The following is a 25272-nucleotide window of genomic DNA, read 5'->3' on the forward strand; positions in this document are numbered from 1 at the left end:
CATTACCATAACGCAAATGAAAATCGCAAATGAAATGAAATAAATATGCTATCTCTCAAGCTTAGCCTTTTGTTAACAACACTGTCATCTCAGATTTTCAAAATATGCTTTTCAACCATAGGAAAACAATAATTTGTGTAACAGTAGCTAGCTAGCGTAGCATTTAGCGTTAGCATTAGCGTTAGCATTTAGCAGGCAACTATCACAAAAACAAGTAAAGCCTTCAAATAAAATAACTTACCTTTGAAGAACTTCTGATGTTTTCAATGAGGAGACTCTCAGTTAGATAGCAGATGCTCAGTTTTTCCAAAAAGATTCTTTGTGTATTAGAAATAGCTTCGTTTTGTACATCACATTTGGCTACCAAAAAAAAACAAAAAAAAACGAAAATTCAGCCCTCAAAACGCAAACTTTTTTCCAAATTAACTCCATAATATCGACTGAAACATGGCAAACGTGGTTTAGAATCAATCCTCAAGGTGTTTTTCCACATATCTCTTCAATGATATATCCTTCCTGGAAGCCTGGTTTCTCCTTGCTCTCAAATGAAAAAAATAATTGCACCTGGCTTTACGCTCCAATTTCGATGCAGGGACACCAGGCGGACACTTGGAAAATGTAGTCTCTTATGGTCAATCTTCCAATGATATGCCTACAAATACGTCACAATGCTGCTAACGCCTTGGGAGAACGACAGAAAGTGTAGGCTCATTCCTTGCGCAATCACAGCCATATAAGGAGACAATGGAAAACAGAGCTTCAGAAATCTGCTCATTTCCTGGTTGACGCATCATCTTGGTTTCGCCTGTAGAATGAGTTCTGGGGCACTTACAGACAATATCTTTGCAGATTCTGAAACTTCAGAGTGTTTTCTTTCAAAAACTGTCAAGAATATGCATAGTCGAGCATCTTTTCGTGACAAAATATTGCGCTTAAAACGGGAACGTTTTTTATCCAAAAATGAAATAGCGCCCCTAGAGATCAAAGAGGTTAACCAGACCCGGAGAGCTGGAGGTGGAGAGAGACATATCTGCACTCTGGACTGTAGTGAGACAACTTCAACGGGAGAAAGAGCAGGAGCAGAACAGAGCACTAAAGGAGAGGATCAGACTGCTGGAGGAGAGGGTGAGGGGGATGGAGGAGAGGTTGAGGGGGCTGGAGGAGAGGTTGAGGGGGATGGCGTGTGACAGAGAACAACCCGCTAGAGAGGTGGCCACCCCCGCAGAGAAGCCAGCAGAACAGCCCACCTCAGCACCCGACAAAAGTCTCGACACCACAGCAGAACAGTCCACACCAGACCCTGAACATAAGAGTCGACATCACAGCAGAACAGACAAAAGAAAAACTCCAAGCCCAGCGGCTCTCACCCCCTCTGAGCACCCCCACTGTCAGCCACCCTGATAGCCCTTCTGACAACCCACCCACACCCACTGAGGAAAAACACAAGACACAGATTGTACTCCTTATGGACTCAAATGGGAAATACGTATATAGAAGAAAAAAAACTTTTTCCCAAATACAGTGTGTCTAAGCTCTGGTGTCCAAACACCCAGCGCGCCCTCGACCTTCTGTCTGAGGACCACCTAGGGTCACCCAGCCACATAATAATACACACAGGCACAAACGATTTGAGAGCACAGCAGGAAAGGGTGGCCACAGCACTGAAGGGAGTGATTGAAAAGGATTCTTCTACTTTCCCCAACGCACAAGTGGTTATCTCCACCCTGCTACCACGAAAATACTTCCACCCTGCCACAATACAGCGGGTAAACGCAAGTATTTGTCGTGACTGTGCCTCAAAACCAAAACCACCACTCCACCTTGGACTTGAACAGCCTCTATGACTAGGTCTACCTCGACAAGGCAGCAGTGCCCACCTTCCAAGAGTGCCCACCTTCCAGTGCCCACCTTCCAGGAGCAACAGATCAATAGACACCCCACCCAGACCAGCGAGACACCCTCCAAGACCTGCAGAACCCCCCCTGGACCTACACATAGAGGACCCACGCCAAGAGGACTTACATCCAGACCACAGCACCCCCAGACACATCCACACCCCCACAAATCAACACCCCCCCCCCCCCCCCCCACGTCAACCATGCCCACACCCAATACGCCCAGGCTGTGAACAGGCAAACAGGCCCAACCCAAACTCTTACACTAGCCCAAACCAATGGCATGTACCAGATGCTCAGCAGGCTCTGCTCATACTTACTGGCCTGAGGTCAAACCACACGACCTACAACATAGGACACTTTATATAACTCAAAGTCTTCGCTCTCTCATCCTGGAATATCCAAGGCCTGAGGTCATCTGCCTTTGGCGCTGGTAGTCCCATCCACCAAACTACCAGGTGTGAAACAGGGATGGGATTCAGGGCGTATGCTAATTTGGTATAGAGCAGACCTAACTCACTCAATTTAAATTAATCAAAACTGGAACATTTTATATTTGGCTAGAAATTCAAAAGGAAATAATCTTAAAACTTCTTATGGATAGGGGGCAGCATTTTCATGTTTGGATGAAAAGCGTGCCCAGAGTAAACTGCCTCCTACTCAGTCCCAGATACTAATATGTGCATATAATAGTATTGGATAGAAAACACTCTGAAGTTTCTAAAACTATTTGAATGATGTCTGTGAGTATAACAGAACTCATATGTCAGGCAAAAACCTGAGAAAAAAATCCAACCAGGAAGTGGGAAATTTGAGGTTTGTAGGTTTTCAACTCAGCCCCTATTGAATATACAGTGGGATATGGGTCATCGTGCACTTCCTAAGGCTTCCACTCGATGTCAACAGTCTTTAGAACATTGTTTCAGGCTTCTACTGTGAAGGAGGAGGGAATGAGAGGGGATTGAGTCAGAGGTCTGCCAGCAGCCTCGGTCTCATGACTCGCGGTCATGAGAAAGTTACCTCTCGTTCCATTGCTTTTCTACAGACAAATCAATTCTCCGGTTGGGACATTATTGAACATTTATGATAAAAACATCCTAAAGGTTGATTCTATACATCGTTTGTTTTGTTTCTACGACCAATAATATACCTTTTTGGAATTTTCGTCCGACATTTCCGCTGAACTTGTCCGCGCCTCTTGAGTTTAGATTTGTTTACTAAACGCCCTAACAAAAGGAGGAATTTGGACATAAATTATGAACTTTATGGAACAAATCAAACATTTATTGTGGAACTGGGATTCCTGGGAGTACATCTGACGAAGATCATCAAAGGTAAGTTAATATTTATAATGCTATTTCTGACTTATGTTGACTCCAAAATGGCGGATATATTCTTGGGTTGTGTATGTCGTCTGAGTGCCGTACTCAGATTATTGCATGGTTAGCTTTTTCCGTAAAGTTTTTTTGAAATCTGACACAGCGGTTGCATTAAGGAGAAGTACAGTGGGGCAAAAAAGTATTTAGTCAGCCACCAATTGTTCAAGTTCTCCCACTTCAAAAGATGAGATAGGCCTGTAATTTTCATCATAGGTTCACTTCAACTATGACAGACAAAACGAGAAACAAAATCTCGAAAATCACATTGTAGGATTTTTAATGAATTTATTTGCAAATGATGGTGGAAAATACGTATTTGGTCAATAAGAAAAGTTTCTCAATACTTTGTTAAATACCCTTTGTTGGCAATGACAGAGGTCAAACATTTTCTGTAAGTCTTCACAAGGTTTTCACACACTGTTGCTGGTATTTTGGCCCATTCCTCCATGCAGATCTCCTCTAGAGCAGTGATGTTTTGGGGCTGTTGCTGGGCAACACGGACTTTTAACTCCCTCCAAAGATTTTCTATTCTGTCCTCCAAACACAACGAGTTGAGTTTTTACCAAAAAGTTATATTTTGGTTTCATCTATATGACATATATGACTATATGACATTCTCCCAATCTTCTTCTGGATCATCCAAATGCTCTCTAGCAGACTTCAGACGGGCCTGGACATGTACTGGCTTAAGCAGGGGGACACATCTAGCACTGCAGGATTTGAGTCCCTGGCGGCGTAGTGTGTTACTGATGGTAGACTTTGTTACTTTGGTCCCAGCTCTCTGCAGGTCATTCACTAGGTCCCTCCGTGTGGTAATGGGATTTTTGCTTACCGTTCCTGTGATCATGTTGATCCCACGGGGTGAGATCTTGCGTGGAGCCCCAGATCGAGGGAGATTATCAGTGGTCTTGTATGTCTTCCATTTCCTAATAATTGCTCCCACAGTTGATTTCTTCAAACCAAGCTGCTTACCTATTGCAGATTCAGTCTTCCCAGCCTGGTGCAGGTCTACAATTTTGTTTCTGGTGTCCTTTGACAGTTCTTTGGTCTTGGCCATAGTGGAGTTTGGAGTGTGACTGTTTGAGGTTGTGGAGGTTGTTATACTGATAACAAGTTCAAACAGGTGCCATTAATACAGGTAACGAGTGGAGGACAGAGGAGCCTCTTAAAGAAGAAGTTATAGGTCTGTGAGAGCCAGATATCTTGCTTGTTTGTAGGTGACCAAATACTTATTTTCCACCATAATTTGCAAATAAATTCATAACAAATCCTACAATGTGATTTTCTGGATTTCTTTTCTCATTTTGTCTGACATAGTTGAAGTGTACCTATGATGAAAATTACAGGCCTATCTCATCTTTTTAAGTGGTAGAACTTGCACAATTGGTGGCTGACTAAATACTTTTTTGCCCAACTGTATATCCTTAAATCTGTGATTAACACTTGTATCTTTTATAAATTTTTATTTATGTGATTTCTTATTTTTATTATTTATGTACTTCTGTGATTTGACGTGGCTCTGTGCAAATTAACGAGATGTTTGAGGCAAAGCCAAATGTAAACTGAGGTTTTTGGATATACAGTGCCTTGCGAAAGTATTCGGCCCCCTTGAACTTTGCGACCTTTTGCCACATTTCAGGCTTCAAACATAAAGATATAAAACTGTATTTTTTTGTGAAGAATCAACAACAAGTGGGACACATTAATGAAGTGGAACGACATTTATTGGATATTTCAAACTTTTTTAACATGTCAAAAACTGAAAAATTGGGCGTGCAAAATTATTCAGCCCCCTTAAGTTAATACTTTGTAGCGCCACCTTTTGCTGCGATTACAGCTGTAAGTCGCTTGGGGTATGTCTCTATCAGTTTTGCACATCGAGAGACTGAAATTTTTTCCCATTCCTCCTTGCAAAACAGCTCGAGCTCAGTGAGGTTGGATGGAGAGCATTTGTGAACAGCAGTTTTCAGTTCTTTCCACAGATTCTCGATTGGATTCAGGTCTGGACTTTGACTTGGCCATTCTAACACCTGGATATGTTTATTTTTGAACCATTCCATTGTAGATTTTGCTTTATGTTTTGGATCATTGTCTTGTTGGAAGACAAATCTTTGTCCCAGTCTCAGGTCTTTTGCAGACTACATCAGGTTTTCTTCCAGAATGGTCCTGTATTTGGCTCCATCCATCTTCCCATCAATTTTAACCATCTTCCCTGTCCCTGCTGAAGAAAAGCAGGCCCAAACCATGATGCTGCCACCACCATGTTTGACAGTGGGGATGGTGTGTTCAGGGTGATGAGCTGTGTTGCTTTTACGCCAAACATAACGTTTTGCATTGTTGCCAAAAAGTTCAATTTTGGTTTCATCTGACCAGAGCACCTTCTTCCACATGTTTGGTGTGTCTCCCAGGTGGCTTGTGGCAAACTTTAAACAACACTTTTTATGGATATCTTTAAGAAATGGCTTTCTTCTTGCCACTCTTCCATAAAGGCCAGATTTGTGCAATATACGACTGATTGTTGTCCTATGGACAGAGTCTCCCACCTCAGCTGTAGAGCTCTGCAGTTCATCCAGAGTGATCATGGGCCTCTTGGCTGCATCTCTGATCAGTCTTCTCCTTGTATGAGCTGAAAGTTTAGAGGGACGGCCAGGTCTTGGTAGATTTGCAGTGGTCTGATACTCCTTCCATTTCAATATTATCGCTTGCACAGTGCTCCTTGGGATGTTTAAAGCTTGGGAAATCTTTTTGTATCCAAATCCGGCTTTAAACTTCTTCACAACACTATCTCGGACCTGCCTGGTGTGTTCCTTGTTCTTCATGATGCTCTCTGCGCTTTTAATGGACCTCTGAGACTATCACAGTGCAGGTGCATTTATACGGAGACTTGATTACACACAGGTGGATTGTATTTATCATCATTAAATCAACCAATGTTGATTTAGGTCAACATTGGATCATTCAGAGATCCTCACTGAACTTCTGGAGAGAGTTTGCTGCACTGAAAGTAAAGGGGCTGAATAATTTTGCACGCCCAATTTTTCCGTTTTTGATTTGTTAAAAAAGTTTGAAATATCCAATAAATGTCGTTCCACTTCATGATTGTGTCCCACTTGTTGTTGATTCTTCACAAAAAAATACAGTTTTATATCTTTATGTTTGAAGCCTGAAATGTAGCAAAAGGTCGCAAAGTTCAAGGGGGCCGAATACTTTCGCAAGGCACTGTAAATATGAACTTGATCGAACAAAACATACATGTATTGTGTAACATGTTGTCCCGGGAGTGTCATCTGATGAAGAATATCAAAGGTTAGTGATTCATTTGATCAATATTCCTGCTTTTTGTGATTCCTCTCTTTGCTTGGAGAATTGCTGTATGCTTTCTGTGACTAGTTGCTGACCTAACATAATGATATGTTCTGCTTTCGCCGAAAAGCTTTTTTGAAATTGGACACTGTGGTTGGATTAACAAGAATTGTATCTTTAAATTGGTGCCTAATACTTGTATGTTTGAGAAATTTGAATTATGAGATTTCTGTTGATTGAATTTGGCGCCCTGCAATTTCATTGGCTGTTGGCGAGGGGTTCCGCTAGCGGAACGGGGTCCAGTCCTAGACAGGTTAACAGAGAAAAGTGTCCTTCTGTGTGCTACCTACAGTTGAAGTCAAAAGTTTACATACACTTATGTGGGAGTCATTAAAACTTGTTTTTCAACCACTCCACACATTTCTTGTTAACCAGTTGGATTTAGGGGGCGCTATTTTAATTTTTGGATGAAAAACGTTCCCGTTTTAAACAAGATATTTTGTCACGAAAAGATGCTCGATTATGCATATAATTGACAGCTTTGGAAAGAAGACACTCTGACGTTTCCAAAACTGCAAAGATATTGTCTGTGAGTGCCACAGAACTGATGTTACAGGCCAAACCCAGATAAAAATCCAACCAGGAAGTGCCGCATTTTTTTAAACCGCCTCATGCCAATGACTCCTTATATGGCTGTGAATGAGCTACGAATGAGCTTACGTTTTCCACGTTTTCCCCAAGGTGTCTACAGCATTGTGACGTCTTTTTAGGCATTTCCCTTGAAGAATGGCTGTAAGGGACCATATATGGCATGTGGTCACATGGTGTCTCCCGCAGAAAACCTTGCGTAAAATACTGAGGTAGCCATTTTTCCAATCGCTTCTTATGAGAAACCAACTGCCTCGGCGGATATATCATCGAATATATTTGTTAAAAACACCTTGAGAATGGATCCTAAACAATGTTTGCCGTGTTTCTGTCGATATTATGTAGCTAATTTTGAAAAAAGTTTGGCGTTATAGTTGTAGCATTTTTCGGTCGATTTCTCAGCCAAGCATGGTGAAGAAACGGGAGCTTTTTCGACTACAAAAATAATATTTTTGGAAAAAAAGGAACATTTGCTATCTAACTGGGAGTCTCCTGAGTGAAAGCATCCGAAGTTCTTCAAAGGTAAATTATTTAATTTGGTTGCTTTTCTTATTTTCGGGAAAATGTTGCCTGCTGCCAGCAGAGCCTAAAATAGCATTATGCCATGATAAACTTACACAAATGCTTGTCTAGCGTTGGCTGTAACGCATATTTTGAGTCAACAGTCAAGGTATTGGAGTGGCCAGCCCTGACCTCAATCCTATAGAAAATGTGTGGGCAGAACTGAAAAAGCGTGTGCGAGCAAGGAGGCCTACAAACCTGACTCAGTTACACCAGCTCTGTCAGGAGGAATGGGCCAAAATTCACACAACTTATTGTGGGAAGCTTGTGGAAGGCTACCCAAAACGTTTGACCCAAGTTAAATAATTTAAAGGCAATGCTACCAAATACTAATTGAGTGTATGTAAACTTCTGACCCACTGGGAATGTGATGAAAGAAATAAAAGCTGAAATAAATAATTCTCTCTGCTATTATTCTGAGATTTCACATTCTTAAAATAAAGTGGTGATCCTAACTGACCCAAGAAAAAATGTCAGGAATTGTGAAAAACTGATTTTAAATGTATTTTGCTAAGTTGTATATAAACTTCCGACTTCAACTGTATATCCCCCCACTTGAATCCCCATACTTTAATGAAGACAGCTTCTCCATCCTGGAGGGGGAAATAAATCATTTCCAGGCCCAGTGACATGTACTAGTCTGTGGTGACCTAAATGCCAGAACCAAACAAGAATTTGACACTGTCAGCACACAGGGGGGCACCTGCCTGGAGTTGACAGCATTCCCTCCCCCATATGCCCCCCTAGGCACAACTATGACAACATAACCAACAAAAAAGGGTCCCAACTCCTATGGTAGGTACACCTATAGCTCATCAGTGAGAGAGTGTACCCCTGTGTACCCCAGCCACAGACCGTAAACGCACTAGTCTGGTAAAACCCACTGAGGTGGCCATCCTCATTGACTCAAATGGGAAATTCATCCAAGAGGATAAACTCTTCCCCCATTACACGGTGTCCAAAATATGGTGCCCAAAAACACAGGATGCCCTCCACATCCTGTTCCAGCCTGACTTTGGCACACTAGGCCACATTGTTATTAACTACAGCACCAACAACCTGCAAGGGGAGCAGGAGAGAGTAGACAGTCTGGCCAACAGAGTAGAGGAGAGAGCCTCTGAGCGGTTCCCAACTCCCACATCACCATCTCCGCTTTGCTGCCCCGCAAAGACTTTCATCCCGTACCATTCAGAAAGTCTATGCTGACATCACCAGAGGGTGTGGCCTACTCCCGAACGTGCACGTTGCTCACCACTCAATAATCACTCCAGAGCATCTGCACGACCACTCCCACCTGAGGAAGCAGACAGTAGGGGTGTTTGCAAAGTCTCTAAAGGACATGTCACTTGGTAGACAAAGACTCCATGCCGCACTGGACAGAGGACCACCCAGAGACCCCTACCAGACCACTGCACCACCAAGGAGCCCCAGGCCCCCTCAACGCCCCACCAGACCAGCGCATCCCACAGGCCCCACCCACCACCAGAGCATCACCACTTCCATCGGCCCAGACCTGGCCCCCCTCCACTCCACAGGGCCCAAAAGCAGGGCCAGCGCAGCTACGCGGAGGTCGTCAGAGGACAAGAGAACCATGTAGGACTGAGTGAGATTAAACAGCTCCTCCAATACATCTGCAACACACACACACACACACACTGTACAAAAAGTTTACTTGTTCAATGAATAGGAATATTTATATATATATAAAAAGATTGTAGCTGTTATCCTGTTTATCTTACTCTTAACAGCTTAATAGTTAGTAGATACTGTATTTCTGACTGCTATTCTTTTTTTGCAACATGAAATCACTATCAGTTAGCATGTGGAACGTTCAGGGCCTAAACTCATCAACCTTTGGACTGAAGAGTTTAGCACTGGAGTAAAAACAAAAATCTTCAAGATGTTGACGTCATCATTCTGCAGGAGACATGGTGTAAGGTAGACATTATCACTCACTGTCCCACAGGCTACAGAGAGGAAAGAGAGGACAGAGAGACAGAGAGGACAGAGAGACAGAGAGAAAAAGCAAGAGAGTTGAGTGACACAGAGACCGCGAGAGAGAGAGAGAGAGACCGCGAGAGAGAGAGAGAGAGAGAGACCGCGCGAGAGAGAGAGAGTCCGCGAGAGAGAGAGTCCGCGAGAGAGAGAGTCCGTGAGAGAGAGAGACCACGCGAGAGAGAGAGCGCGAGAGAGCGCGAGAGAGAGAGCGCGAGAGTCCGCGAGAGAGAGAGAGTCCGCGAGAGAAACAGAGAGCGAGACAGAGAAAAAGCGAGAGTGACAGAGAGAGAGAGAGAGAGAGAGAGACAGAGTGACAGAGAGAGAGAGAGAGAGAGAGAGAGAGAGTGACAGAGAGAGAGAGAGAGAGAGACACAGGAAAACCTGGCTCTCAGAGAGAGAGAGAGAGAGAGAGCGAGAGAGACACAGAGACAGAGAGACAAAGAGAGAGAGGAGAGAGAGAGGGGGAGAGGGAGAGCGAGACAGACAATGAGTTAAGAGTGAGAGACAGAGAGTGACAGGGAGAGATAGAGAGATAGAGAGACAGAGAGAGAGAGAGAGCGCGAGAGAGAGACAGAAAGAGAGAGAGATTACGTCTAAATACCTCCCTGACAGACTGACATGGTCAATTGTAGTAATTGAGTAAAATGAAGATCTACAGTTAAATGTCCTCTAACCTTGAGCCTTTGAAGGAGGTTTATTTTTCTTCTGGACACAGTAAACTGCCAACACCATCAATAAGACAAGGACCACTCCTGCCAGAGACCCTGCTGCCATCCCTATGTACTTTGTGGCTAAGAGAGGAAGCAGACACAACAACATATAAGAATGAAGATTGCTCCATTATAAAAACATCTTAATGATAATAATGATAATGATAGCAATAATACATCAAAATAAGCATGATCACTTACTAAAAATCCAAAGGGTGTTAGTACAAGTGCTGTTAGTCAAGCCCTGGGTGTGATTGCTGGGTCTGGAGGTCATTAGGGTGTCATGCCCCGGGCCCTTACCAGTGAAGATTTTACTGGTGGGAGACTCAGTCACAGTCACCACTGTTGTAGACTCAACACACAGGGTATTACCAGTGGCATTCACCCACTCTGATATTTTTGTCCCGTTGGATAAGGTGCAGTTAACATATATCAGCCCTGTAGGCAATCCAAACAACAGTAATCACATTCGTATCTGAATTACATGCAAATACTGGCAAATGGATAGTGCTGTTTCTAAACAGGTCAATTCTTATTGATATTATTTCTCATTGATCATTATAATCATTAATCATTGATATTGTTGATCAGAATGTATTTTTAACAAAGTAAATTAAACAGTAGATTACCTGGACAGTGTGAGATTCTCCTGCTGACAGTATCACTATTGATGGTGTTTCTGACGGTACAGGTGAGATTTCCTGACAGGCCTTTCTTCAGAGTGATGGTGTTTGTCTTATTATCAGGAGGGGCATCAGTCTCGTTCAGCGTCTGTCCATCCAGAGTCCAGCTGTACTGGGGACCATCCCCCTCAGAGGAGCAGGACACCCTCATCTCTCCATGAGACAGACACACAGAGGACAGCTGAGGACTGGACACTGGAGCTGTGGGGGAAGAAGGATATGTAACTGTAGTAAGAGGGAAAAACACATTACAACACAACACCAGCCATTCTTCTTTAAAACCACAGAAACTACTGTAGTCAACAGGAGCAGCAGATTCATTAACACATAATGACTGTAGATTATTTGAAATACAGATGATTTAATGTTGATGGATGTGGTTATGACTATGTATTTTCAGTAGACTATGATGTCAGCGACAGTGGTGTATAGGTGAGGAAGGAGTCAAGCGCAGGAAACAGAACTGAGTAAAAATAACGTACTTTACTCGGGAAAAATAACAGTACAATAAATCCATGTACGAGTAACAAATCCTAACACGCAAAACTAACACATAACAGGAACAATCACGCACAATACATAATGGGAACCAGAGGGATAAATCGGGACCTAATAATAACTTAATGGGAACCAGGTGTCTACACTCAAGACATAACAAATCGAAAACAGAAACATGGATCGGTGGCAGCTAGAAAGCCGGTGACGACGAGCGCCGAACACTGCCCGAACAAGGAGAGGCACCAACTTCGGCGGAGGTCGTGACATATGAAAATAAAAATGACTCCATGGTTATACACAAAATGCATTTCTCATTATTTGTATTCATAGGTAGTCACATATTTGTAGTTAAGTTATCATATGTAATAATTATTTTGCAAGTTATTATCTGGCAAGTAAGTTATTTACCTTCGATGAACAGTTGTAGTCCTCTGATACCTGATAATCTCCCTTCTGAATTATATTTTTTGAGCAGGTATTCACCAGAATCATTCCTTCTTGTGTTATTTAACTTCAATGTCCCATTGTTTATAAATAAGTGTACTCTGTCTTTAATTGGGGTGTATATTATTGACCATTTGTCATTCTTCGTTTTCAGTATCTGTGTTCTAGCACCAGTTGAGCCTTTATAAAATGAGTAGTGATTATATGCAGTGGTTTCAGTCAGCTGGAGATAGACAGTTCCTCCTAGAGCTGCATAACACTGAGATCCATCTTCTCTAGCATCACAGGAAGTTTCCAAGCCTGAAGATCAAGAAGAAAAACAGACACTGTAGTGACTATCACTGTTCTAACCCATGTCAAGTCATGTATCATTTTACAGATGATGATACAAGCGGCTAACAGTACAACCAAACCAACAGCATCAACATGATAGGGATCATTAAGTCAGTGATCATTATCATGGGACAACTGTCTTCTACCGTGTTCTGAATATTGTCTATCACCATCCGTCATTTCTGCTACATGTATAGAAGACTACTGATATTATATTCTGCATAAAAGAAGAGGGAAACCAACACATATAAAGATGTTTCTTACCATGAGACACTCCTGCTGAGATCACCAACAGTCCTAAAACAGCCTCCATGTCTCTTTACAATGCAGGGTCTCAGTTTATCAAATTAACTTTGGTACTTCAACAAAGTCCTCTATTTTCTATTCAAAGCTGAATTTCCTTAACCTGGTAATGTTTTACGGCACAAACAAAACCAATGCAAGGATAGTATGAGAGATAGCTGTTCCTGCCGCTCAGAAGAATTCACCCAGTTTGTGAAGCGTAACAGAATAAGTATAATTTTCACCCTAATCATAGGTTCTGACTCAGAGGAAAGAGGAAGGGCCACGTCATCAAAGTCTCACTTCTTCATTATTTAAATAGCCAGGCTGGCTACATGTCTCCTGTGTGATGGATTTAGACAGGATGTCAAATATAGTATGTGATAAGTGAGGCTACTTTTAAGTGTGAAGAAGAGATGTTGGAGCCTGAGAATATAACACCTCATCCGTTGTGTCAGGGCAGTGGTCAGCTCTCACACACTGCTGTCCAACACTGACATGAATATACTACCTTCTTCTTCACAATTAGTAGGCTCTTTCACTCCATTTTAGGAGTGAAAGATTAAAAAAACAAATTAAGAAGTGAGAGAGAGATATATAAAGACAGGAATTTGAGAGGAGGAGAGGTGTGAGAAATAAGAAGTGAAACAGAGAGGACCAGCAGATCAAAGTTCAATGTTTCCCTAATAGTGGTTTGTGACACTGGTGTCTTCGACTGACTGCATCTGATTCCTTTTGGGTTCCAGCTGTTGGCTCGACACAATAACCTGTTGTAGATGGAAACGGTTAGTATGGCTGTATGTTGAGACTGTAAATGGTAAAAAACATGTTAAATCTTTAATAAACAAAGGACTCACTACGGCCAGTGTATAGAATTTAGATGTTGTGTTGTTCATATACTTCACCGTAGGGATGGTATTGGCCAGGTGATGAGCGGTGCCTGGTTTCCTCCAGACGTGGCAGGCAGGCTCGAGGTCAGGGCTGACTGAATGGTCAGGCAGACGGGCTCAGTGTCATGGCAGGCAGGCAGAAAATGTCGGAACCGGGAATGCTGGAAAACAGAGACTAGGAAAAACAGTAGCATGAAAAACACGCTGGTAGGCTTGACAAGACAAGACGAACTGGCAACAGATAAACAGAGAACACAGGTATAAATGCACTGGGGATAATGGTGAAGATGGGCTACTCCTGGAGGTGGTGGAGACAAACACAAAGACAAGTGAAACAGATCAAGGTGTGACACAGACAAACATATATTTTTCATAGAATGGAAAAAACTGTAGCCTCTCACTCAGGGCCACTGGGGCCGTTATTGGTGGGCCTTAGGGGGCCTGGCCCTGACTACGGTATCTCCTTGCCTGTCCAAATAAATTATTTTTTATATTTATTTGACTGAGACGGCCGCCGACAGAAAGACACATCAATCTCAGATCAATCTCAGGGGCGATAGTAGTTTCAGCCACTTGCGAATTGAAGGAAAGTTGGCGGTTGCACAGTACACTGTTCAGATGCTGGAAATATTTTGGACGAACATGCAAAGATAAATCACTTCAAAACTGGGTTATTTGGCAATCAGGTGAATACATCAAGACTGGTTGTGTTCATGCCACATCAAAAGGAAATACATTTTTACAGTATTCAGATCCCTTGACTTTTTCCACATTTTGTTATGTTACAGCCTTAATCTAAAAAATATATACACACAATGTCATGTACTGTCATGTTGTGTCTTGTCTCTGTCCTTTCCCTTCATCCTGTCTCCCTCTGCTGGTCGTTGTTAGGTTACCTTTTCTCCCCCTCTTTCCCCCAGCTGTGCCTTGTCTCCTCCTAACCACCTCGTCACCCCTTTTCCCACCTGTTCCCTTTTTCCCTCTGATTAGGTCCCTATATCTCTCTCTGTTCCTGCTCCTGTCCTTGTCGGATTCTTGTTTGTTATGTTTCATGCCTGAACCAGACTGTCGTCATGTTTGCTGTAACCTTGTCTTGTCCTGTCGGAATCTGCCGGTCCGTCTGAGCCTACCTATGTTTGGTAATTAAAGAAGCTCTGTTTAAGTTAATTCGCTTTTGGGTCCTCATTCACGCACCGTAACAGAAGAATCCGACCAAGAATGGACCCAGCGACTTCGGATCCTCTCCACTCAGCCGTCGGGATCCAGGGAGCGATGCTAGGCAGACACGAGCAGGAATTGTCTGCTGCTCGACATGCCGTTGAGACCCTGGCCACCCAAGTCTCCAACCTCACAGAACAGGTTCACCATCTCCGCCTCGATCCACCGGCCACTTCCAGGGCTTTCGAATCTCCGGAGCCCAGAATCAATAACCCGCCGTGTTACTCTGGGGAGCCCACTGAATGCCGCTCGTTCCTCACCCAGTGTGATATTGTGTTTTCTCTCCAGCCCAACACTTACGCCAGGAGCACTGCTCGTGTCGCCTACGTCATATCTCTCCTTACTGGACGGGCTCGTGAGTGGGGCACGGCAATCTGGGAGGCAAGGGCTGAGTGTACTAACCAGTATCAGGACTTTAAGGAGGAGATGATACGGGTTTTTGATCGATCTGTTTTTGGGGAGGAGGCTTCCAGGGCCCTGTCTTCCCTATGTCAAGGCAATCGATCCATAACAGACTACTCTATTGAGTTTCGCACTCTTGCTGCCTCCAGTGGCTGGAACGAGCCGGCTTTGCTCGCTCGTCTTCTGGAGGGTCTCCGCGCAGAGGTAAAGGATGAGATTCTCTCCCGGGAGGTTCCTTCCAGCGTGGATTCCTTGATTGAACTCGCTATTCGCATTGAGCGACGGGTTGATCTTCGTCACCGAGCTCGTGGAAAGGAGCTCGCGTTCTCCGTTGCCCCCCTCTCCGCATCACTACCATCTTCCTCTGCCGGCTCGGGAGCTGAGCCTATGCAGCTGGGAGGTATCCGCATCTCGACTAAGGAGAGGGAACGGAGAATCACCAACCGCCTCTGTCTCTATTGCGGTTCTGCTGGTCATTTTGTCACTTCATGTCCAGTAAAAGCCAGAGCTCATCAGTAAGCGGAGGGCTACTGGTGAGCGCTACTACTCCTGTCTCTCCTTCAAGATCCTGCACTACCTTGTCGGTCCATCTACGCTGGACCGGTTCGTCAGCTTCCTGCAGTGCCTTAATAGACTCTGGGGCGGAGGGCTGTTTTATGGACGAGACCTGGGCTCGGGAACATGACATTCCTCTCAGACAGCTAAAGGAGCCCACGGCCTTGTTCGCCCTGGATGGTAGTCCTCTCCCCAGGATTCAGCGTGAGACGCTACCTTTAACCCTCACTGTTTCTGGTAATCATAGTGAAACCATTTCTTTTTTAATTTTTCGTTCACCTTTTACACCTGTTGTTTTGGGCCATCCCTGGCTAGTTTGTCATAATCCTTCCATTAATTGGTCTAGTAATTCTATCCTCTCCTGGAACGTCTCTTGTCATGTGAAATGTTTAATGTCTGCTATCCCTCCTGTTTCCTCTGTCTCTTCTTCACAGGAGGAGCCTGGTGATTTGACAGGGGTGCCGGAGGAATATCACGATCTGCGCACGGTGTTCAGTCGGTCCAGGGCCACCTCTCTTCCTCCACACCGGTCGTATGATTGTAGTATTGATCTCCTTCCGGGAACCACCCCCCCCCGGGGTAGACTATACTCTCTGTCGGCTCCCGAACGTAAGGCTCTCGAAGATTATTTGTCTGTAGCTCTTGACGCCGGTACCATAGTCCCCTCCTCCTCTCCCGCCGGAGCGGGCTTTTTTTTTGTCAAGAAGAAGGACGGGTCTCTGCGCCCCTGCATAGATTATCGAGGGCTGAATGACATAACAGTGAAGAATCGTTATCCGCTTCCTCTTATGTCTTCAGCCTTCGAGATCCTGCAGGGAGCCAGGTTTTTCACTAAGTTGGACCTTCGTAACGCTTACCATCTCGTGCGCATCAGGGAGGGGGACGAGTGGAAGACGGCGTTTAACACTCCGTTAGGGCACTTTGAATACCGGGTTCTTCCTTTCGGCCTCGCTAACGCTCCAGCTGTCTTTCAGGCATTAGTCAATGATGTCCTGAGAGACATGCTGAACATCTTTGTTTTCGTTTACCTTGACGATATCCTGATTTTTTCACCGTCACTCCAGATTCATGTTCAGCACGTTCGACGTGTCCTCCAGCGCCTTTTAGAGAATTGTCTTTTTGTGAAGGCTGAGAAGTGCACTTTTCATGCCTCCTCCGTCACATTTCTCGGTTCTGTTATTTCCGCTGAAGGCATTAAGATGGATCCCGCTAAGGTCCAAGCTGTCATTGATTGGCCCGTCCCTAAGTCACGCGTCGAGCTGCAGCGCTTTCTCGGCTTCGCGAACTTCTATCGTCGTTTCATCCGTAATTTCGGTCAGGTGGCAGCTCCTCTCACAGCCCTTACTTCTGTCAAGACGTGCTTTAAGTGGTCCGTTTCCGCCCAGGGAGCTTTTGATCTCCTCAAGAATCGTTTTACATCCGCTCCTATCCTTGTTACACCTGACGTCTCTAGACAGTTCGTTGTCGAGGTTGACGCGTCAGAGGTGGGCGTGGGAGCCATTCTTTCTCAGCGCTCCCTCTCTGACGACAAGGTCCACCCATGCGCATATTTTTCTCATCGCCTGTCGCCGTCGGAACGTAACTATGATGTGGGTAACCGCGAACTGCTCGCCATCCGGTTAGCCCTAGGCGAATGGCGACAGTGGTTGGAGGGGGCGACCGTTCCTTTTGTCGTTTGGACTGACCATAGGAACCTTGAGTACATCCGTTCTGCCAAACGACTTAATGCGCGTCAGGCGCGTTGGGCGCTGTTTTTCGCTCGTTTCGAGTTCGTGATTTCTTATCGTCCGGGCTCTAAGAACACCAAGCCTGATGCTTTGTCTCGTCTCTTCAGTTCTTCAGTAGCCTCCACTGACCCCGAGGGGATTCTCCCTGAGGGGCGTGTTGTCGGGTTGACTGTCTGGGGAATTGAGAGGCAGGTAAAGCAAGCGCTCACTCACACTCCGTCGCCGCGCGCTTGTCCTAGGAACCTTCTTTTCGTTCCCGTTCCTACTCGTCTGGCCGTTCTTCAGTGGGCTCACTCTGCCAAGTTAGCCGGCCACCCTGGCGTTCGGGGTACGCTTGCTTCCATTCGCCAGCGTTTTTGGTGGCCCACCCGGGAGCATGACACGCGTCGTTTCGTGGCTGCTTGTTCGGTCTGCGCGCAGACTAAGTCCGGTAACTCTCCTCCTGCCGGCCGTCTCAGGCCGCTTCCTATTCCCTCTCGACCGTGGTCTCACATCGCCTTAGATTTTGTCACCGGACTGCCTTCGTCAGCGGGGAAGACTGTTATTCTTACGGTTGTCGATAGGTTCTCTAAGGCGGCTCATTTCATTCCCCTTGCTAAGCTTCCTTCTGCTAAAGAGACGGCACAAATCATCATCGAGAATGTTTTCAGAATTCATGGCCTTCCGTCAGACGTCGTTTCGGACAGAGGTCCGCAATTCACGTCTCAATTTTGGAGGGAGTTTTGCCGTTTGATTGGGGCTTCCGTCAGTCTCTCTTCCGGCTTTCACCCCCAGTCTAACGGTCAAGCAGAACGGGCCAATCAGACTATTGGTCGCATCTTACGCAGTCTTTCTTTTCGCAACCCTGCGTCTTGGTCAGAACAGCTCCCCTGGGCAGAATACGCCCACAACTCGCTTCCTTCGTCTGCGACCGGGCTATCTCCTTTTCAGAGTAGCCTCGGGTACCAGCCTCCGCTGTTCTCATCTCAGTTCGCCGAGTCCAGCGTCCCCTCCGCTCAGGCTTTTGTCCAACGTTGCGAGCGCACCTGGAAGAGGGTCAGGTCTGCACTTTGCCGTTATAGGACGCAGACTGTGAGGGCTGCTAATAAGCGTAGAACTAAGAGTCCTAGATATTGTCGCGGTCAGAGAGTTTGGCTCTCCACTCAGAACCTTCCCCTTAAGACGGCTTCTCGCAAGTTGACCCCGCGGTTCATTGGTCCGTTCCGTATTTCTCGGGTCATTAATCCTGTCGCAGTTCGACTTCTTCTTCCGCGATACCTTCGTCGCGTCCACCCGGTCTTCCATGTCTCCTGCATCAAGCCCGTCCTTCGCGCCCCCGCTCGTCTTCCCCCCCCCCCCCCCCCCCCCCCCCCCCCATCCTTGTCGAGGGCGCACCCATCTACAGGGTCCGTAGAATTTTGGACATGCGTCCTCGGGGCCGTGGTCACCAGTACCTCGTAGATTGGGAGGGGTACGGTCCTGAGGAGAGGAGTTGGGTTCCCTCTCGGGACGTGCTGGACCGTGCGCTGATCGAGGATTTCCTCCGTTGCCGCCAGGTTTCCTCCTCGAGTGCGCCAGGAGGCGCTCGGTGAGTGGGGGGGTACTGTCATGTACTGTCATGTTGTGTCTTGTCTCTGTCCTTTCCCTTCATCCTGTCTCCCTCTGCTGGTCGTTGTTAGGTTACCTTTTCTCCCCCTCTTTCCCCCAGCTGTGCCTTGTCTCCTCCTAACCACCTCGTCACCCCTTTTCCCACCTGTTCCCTTTTTCCCTCTGATTAGGTCCCTATATCTCTCTCTGTTCCTGCTCCTGTCCTTGTCGGATTCTTGTTTGTTATGTTTCATGCCTGAACCAGACTGTCGTCATGTTTGCTGTAACCTTGTCTTGTCCTGTCGGAATCTGCCGGTCCGTCTGAGCCTACCTATGTTTGGTAATTAAAGAAGCTCTGTTTAAGTTAATTCGCTTTTGGGTCCTCATTCACGCACCGTAACACACAATTCCATAATGACAAAGCAAAAACAGTTTTTTAATTTTAGCAAATGTATTTAAAATAAGAAACTGAAATATCACATTTACATAGGTACTATTCAGGCCCTTTACTCAGTATTTTGTTGAAGCACCTTTGGCAGTGATTACAGCCTCGAGTCTTCTTGGGTATGATGCTACAAGCTTTGCACACCTGTATTTGGGTAGTTTCTCCCATTCTTCTCTGCAGATCCTCTCAAGCTCTGTCAGGTTGGAGGTGGAGCGTTGCTGCACAGCTATTTTCAAGTCTCTCCAGCGATGTTCGATAGGGTTGAAGTCCGGGCTCTGGCTGGGCCACTCAAAGACATTCTGAGACTTTGCTCCATTCATCTTTCCCTCGATCGTGACTAGTCTCCCAGTCCATGTTGTTGAAAAACATCCCCACAGCGTGATTCTGCCACCACCATGCTTCACCGTAAGATGGTGCCAGGTTTCCTCCAGACTTGTCGAAGAGTTCAATCTTGTTTCTCATGGCCCCAGAGTCCTTTAGGAGTCCTTTAGGTGAGAGTCCTTTAGGTGCCTTTTGGCAACTCCAAGCTGTCTATCATGTGCCTTTTTCTCAGGAGTGACTTCCTTCTGGCCACTCTACCATAAAGGCCCGATTGGTGGAGTGCTGCAGAGATGTTAGTCCTTCTGGAAGGTTCTACCATCTCCGCAGAGGAACTCTGGAGCTCTGTCAGAGTGATCATCGGGTTCTTGGTCACCTCCTTGACCAAGGCCCTTCTCCCCCAATTGCTCAGTTTGGCCGGGCGGCCAGCTCTAGGAAGAGTCTTGGTGTTTCCAAACTTTTTCTATTTAAGAATGATTTTTTTGCACCCTTCCCCAGATCTGTGCCTTGACACAATCCTTTGTAAGAGCTCTACAGACAATTATTTTGACCTCATGGCTTTGTTTTTTTATCTGACATGCACTGTCAACTGTGGGACCTTATATAGACAGTTGTGTGCCTTTCCAAATCATGTCCAATCAAATGAATTTACCCCAGGTGGACTACAATAAAGTTGTAGAAACATCTCAAGGATGATCAATGGAAACAGGATGCACTTGAGCTCAATTTCGAGTCTCATTTGTAAATAAGGTATTTATTTATTTTATAAAATGTCTTAACATTTCTAAAAACCTGTTGTTTTCACTTTGTCATTATGGGGTATTGTGTGTAGATTGATGAGGATTAAACAGATTGAATCCATTTAAGAATAAGGCTGTAACATGACAAAATGTCTGAATACTTCCGAATGAACTGTATATTAAATGTATTAATTACACTGAGAACGTTGCAGTCAAAGTGACTGCTCATTGGCTTGAAGGGGATCACCGAGGCCCAGCGGTTCTGGTATTTAAAAAAATTTTGCAAACAAGTGCACACATTGGATATTACCATTAGACAGTTCTTCTGACATCAAAAGTCCAAACACCACAATCAGTGGATTCATTATTGAAGTTCCAAACTCGGATTACAAACTATATCAACCTGCCACATCGTGTGACTAGAATGTTTGACCAAAACACACAATAGATTGTGTCATTTCAGGGAGGGGAAAGGAAGTGTTTGAATACTCTCTTGATCTCACGTCTTCATTTCACAGACCAATACATGAAAATGTTGTAATGTATACGATAAAGCATTAAATAAGATACAACACAGGAGTAAGATACACCACACACACAAGTGAACAAGAGATCTGGAGAATAGATTTGCATGAGGACTGTAAGATCAAATGTGATACAGAAGAAAGTCACACTAAATTTAGTCAGTGAGAACTTGATGCCTAAAAATGAGCGAGACCGAAAGAGAGAGAGAGAGATGCTAAGTTCCCCAAAAGCTACTGCAATGTTCTCATTATATTGTTTGAAAAAAAACTCTGCTTAGTAAGAGCAGGAAGTTCCAAATCACCCCCACTAAAATATTACATCTACACTACATGATTAAAAGTATGTGGACACCTGCACGTCCAAAATCTCATTCAGAAATCATGGGCATTTTAATGGAGTTGTTCCCCCTTTTGGTGCTATAACAGCCTCCACTCTTCTAGGAAGGCTTTCCACTAGATGTTGGAACATTGCTGCGGGGACTTGCTTCTCTTCAGCCACAAGACCATTAGTGAGGTTGGGCACTGGTGTTCAGCGATTAGACCTGACTCGCAGTCAGCGTTCCAATTCTTTCCAAAGGTGTTCGATGGAGTTAATGTCAGGGCTCCGTGCAGGCCAGTCAAGTTCTTACTGATTGGGGCCTCTGTCAAAGTCGTGGGGACCACTGTACAGTCGTGGCCAAAAGAATGACACAAATATTACACAAATATTAATTTCCACAAAGTTTGCTGCTTCAGTGTCTTTAGATATTTTTGTCAGATGTTACCATGGAATACTGAAGTATAATTACAAGCATTTCATAAGTGTCAAAGGCTTTTATTGACAATTACATGAAGTTGATGCAAAGAGTCAATATTTGCTTCTCTTTCAAGACCTCTGCAATCTGCTCTGGAATGCTGTCAATTAACGTCTGGGCCACATCCTGACTGATGGCAGCCTATTCTTGCATAATCAATGCTTGGAGTTTTTCAGAATTTGTGGGGTTTTGTTTGTCCACCCGCTTCTTGAGGATTGACCACAAGTTCTCAATGGGATTAAGGTCTGGGGAGAGTCCTCTTTTTGAAGCTTCCAGTCTGTTATTCAAACTCAATCAGCATGACAGAGTGATCTCCAGCCTTGTCCTCGTCAACACTCACACCTGTGTTAATGAGAGAATCACTGACATGATGTCAGCTGGTCCTTTTGTGGCAGGGATTAAATGCAGTGGAAATGTTTTGGGGGGATTCAGTTCATTTGCATGGCAAAGAGGAACTTTGGAATTCATTGCAATTCATCTGATCACTCTTCATAACATTCTGGAGTATATGCAAATTGTCATCATACAAACTGAGACAGCAGACTTTGTGAAAACTAATATTTGTGTCATTCTCAAAACTTTTGGCCATGACTGTAGTAGACGCAACATACACAGTGCGAGCGAGGGAAATAGCACCCCTCTGTCTCCGTATGTCTAGTCCATGTACCTGATGCTGTCTGGAACAAAAGATTATGACATTTTGACGTTGCATTTGATAGATTGATGCCAGCAAGCATTTGGCCTCCCTTGATAAAAACAATTATAAAATAATTAGCCAATCAGCGTTGAGCTGAGCTGTGGGTTGTCCAAGTCCAGCAAAACGTCCCCCAAGGGAGGCCAGTTTGGATTTGGCTTCAGACCAATCAAATATCTTTCTATACAAAACATCATTTTCATAAAAATGTGTCTGTTTCAGCCCTTTCCTAAGACTTGGACGGAGAGGGGGATTTGGACTTGTGGTTTGGACTTAATTCTCTGTACAGACCAATGATTTTGACAGCGGTTCTGATCTAACCATGAATTAATATGTTATGCCACTGGCCTGAGATGATTAAGTTTAATATGTAGCCTAGATCAAATAAAATCATATCTTATTGGTCACATGCACTTGGTTAGCAGACGTTACTGCAAGTGTAACGAAATGCTTGAGCTTCTAGTTCCAACCGTGCAGTAATATCTAACATGTAATCGAACAATTTCAAAACAACTACCTCATACACACAAGTGTAAAGGAATGAACAAGAATATGTATGATCGATGATCGATGGATGGATGATCGATTGCCGAACGGCATAGTCAAGATGCAGTAGATGGTATAGAGTACAGTATATACTGGACATATGAGATGAGTAATGTAGGGTATGTAAACATTATATAAAGTGGCATTGTTTAAAGTGACTAGTGATACATTTATTACATCCATTTTTTTATTATTAAAGTGACTAGAGATTTGAGTCAGTATAGTGGCAGTCTGATTGCCTTGAGATAGAAACTGCTTTTCAGTCTCTCGGTCCCAGCTTTGATGCACCTGTACTGACCTCGCTTTCTGGATGATAGTGGGGTGAACAGGCAGTGGTTCGGGTGGTTGTTGTCCTTGATGATATTTTTGGCCTTCCTGTGACATCGGGTGGTGTAGGTATCCTGGAGGGCATGTAGTTTGCCACCGGGGATGCGTTGTGCAGAACTCACTACCCTCTGGAGAGCCTTACGGTTGTGGGTGTAGCAGTTGCCATACCAGGCATTGATACAGCCTGACAGGATGCTCTCGATTGTGCATCTGTAAAAGTGATTTTGGTGACAACCCAAATTTCTGTTGCGTCTTCTTCACCACGCTGTCTGTAGGGTGGATTTCAGTTTGTCGTTGATGTGTACGCAGAGGAACTTAAAACTTTCCATCTTCTCCACTGCTGTCCCATTGATGTGGATAGGGAAGTGCTCCCTCTTCTGTTTCCTGAAGTCCATGATTATCTCCTTTGTTTTGCTGATGTTGAGTGTGAAGTTATTTTCCTGACACCACACTCCAAGGGTCCTCACCTCCTCCCTGAAGGCCGTCTCGTTGTTGTTGGTAATCAAGTCTACCACTGTAGTGTCGTCTTAAAACTTGATGATTGAGTTGGAGGCGTGCATGGCCACGCAGCCATGGGTGAACAGGGAGTACAGGAGAGGGCTGAGAACACATCCTTGTGGGGCCCCAGTGTTGAGTATCAGCGGGGTGGAGATGTTGTTTCCTACCCTCCCCACCTGGGGGCAGCCCGTCAAAAAGTCCAGTACCCAGTTGCACAGGGCGGGTTCGTGACCCAGGGTCTCGAGCTTAATGACAAGTTTGGAGGGTACTATGGTGTTAAATGCTGAGCTGAAATCTATGAACAGCATTCTTACATAGGTATTCCTCTTGTCCGGATGGGTTAGGGCCGTTTGCAGTGTGATTGCGATTGCGTCGTCTGTGGACCTATTGGGGCGGTAAGCAAATTGGAGTGGATCTATGGTGTCAGGTAGGGTGGAGGTGATATGATCCTTGACTAGTCTCTCAAAGCACTTCATGATGACTGAAGTGAGTGCTAAGGGATGATAGTCGTTTAGCTCAGTTAACTTAGCGTTCTTGGGAACAGGAACAATGGTGTCCCTCTTGAAGCATGTGGGAACAGCAGACTGGGATAGGGATGTCCGTTAACACACCAGCCAGCTGGTCTGCGCATGCTCTGAGGACGCAGCTAGGGATGCCGTCTGGGCCGGCAGCCTTGAGAAGGTTAACACGTTTAAATGTTTTACTCACGTTGGCTGCGGTGATGGAGAGCCCACAGGTTTTGGTAGTGTCAGTGGCACTGTATAGTCCTCAAAGCGAGCAAAGAAGTTGTTAAGTTTGTCTGGGAGCAAGACATGGGAGTCCACGATGGGGCTGGTTTTCTTTTTGAAATCCGTGATTGACTGGAGACTCTGCCACACACGTCTCATATCTGAGCCGTTGAATTTCGACTCTACTTTGAGTCTAGTAGGCGCATGTTAACTAGCTAGCTAACTTATCTGGTTCATTGTTTCCCATGTGAGGAAGTTAGGCTAACAAGCATTTTAGCTAGGTAGCCTATGACGAAAAAAACTAAAGTTGTACTGTATGACAGAGCCATAAACGGTTTTGCCAACATGAAAGAGAGGAAGTTGGCATTGGCATTCAACTAGTCTACAAGTAGTGAATAAAAAAAATATTTTTATTTGCGCGCACACACACACACACACACACACACACACACACACACACACACACACACACACACACACACACACACACACACACACACACACACACACACTAAAGTCAGTCCCATGGACAGCCACCCCCTCCTTTATTTTGTGTTCACTCATGA

The 25272-nt window shown here is 44.9% G+C and overlaps 1 protein-coding gene across 1 annotated transcript in view; it reads right to left on the bottom strand.

Moving 5' to 3' along the window:
• LOC139402267 (uncharacterized) overlaps positions 1–12949 on the bottom strand; it is a 17859-nt gene extending 4910 nt beyond the window's left edge. The window contains exons 1-5 of the mRNA XM_071146365.1: positions 12717–12949; positions 12084–12419; positions 11124–11378; positions 10795–10932; positions 10459–10575 (exon numbers count right to left, since the gene is read on the bottom strand). Coding sequence (XP_071002466.1) covers positions 10459–10575; positions 10795–10932; positions 11124–11378; positions 12084–12419; positions 12717–12765 — 895 coding nt within the window. The 5' untranslated portion in view covers positions 12766–12949. The remainder of the gene's footprint in view (positions 1–10458; positions 10576–10794; positions 10933–11123; positions 11379–12083; positions 12420–12716) is intronic.
• Positions 12950–25272: the final 12323 nt, after the last annotated feature.

Source organism: Oncorhynchus clarkii, unplaced genomic scaffold (assembly GCF_045791955.1).
Source record: "Oncorhynchus clarkii lewisi isolate Uvic-CL-2024 unplaced genomic scaffold, UVic_Ocla_1.0 unplaced_contig_12765_pilon_pilon, whole genome shotgun sequence".
Lineage (NCBI taxonomy): Eukaryota > Metazoa > Chordata > Actinopteri > Salmoniformes > Salmonidae > Oncorhynchus > Oncorhynchus clarkii.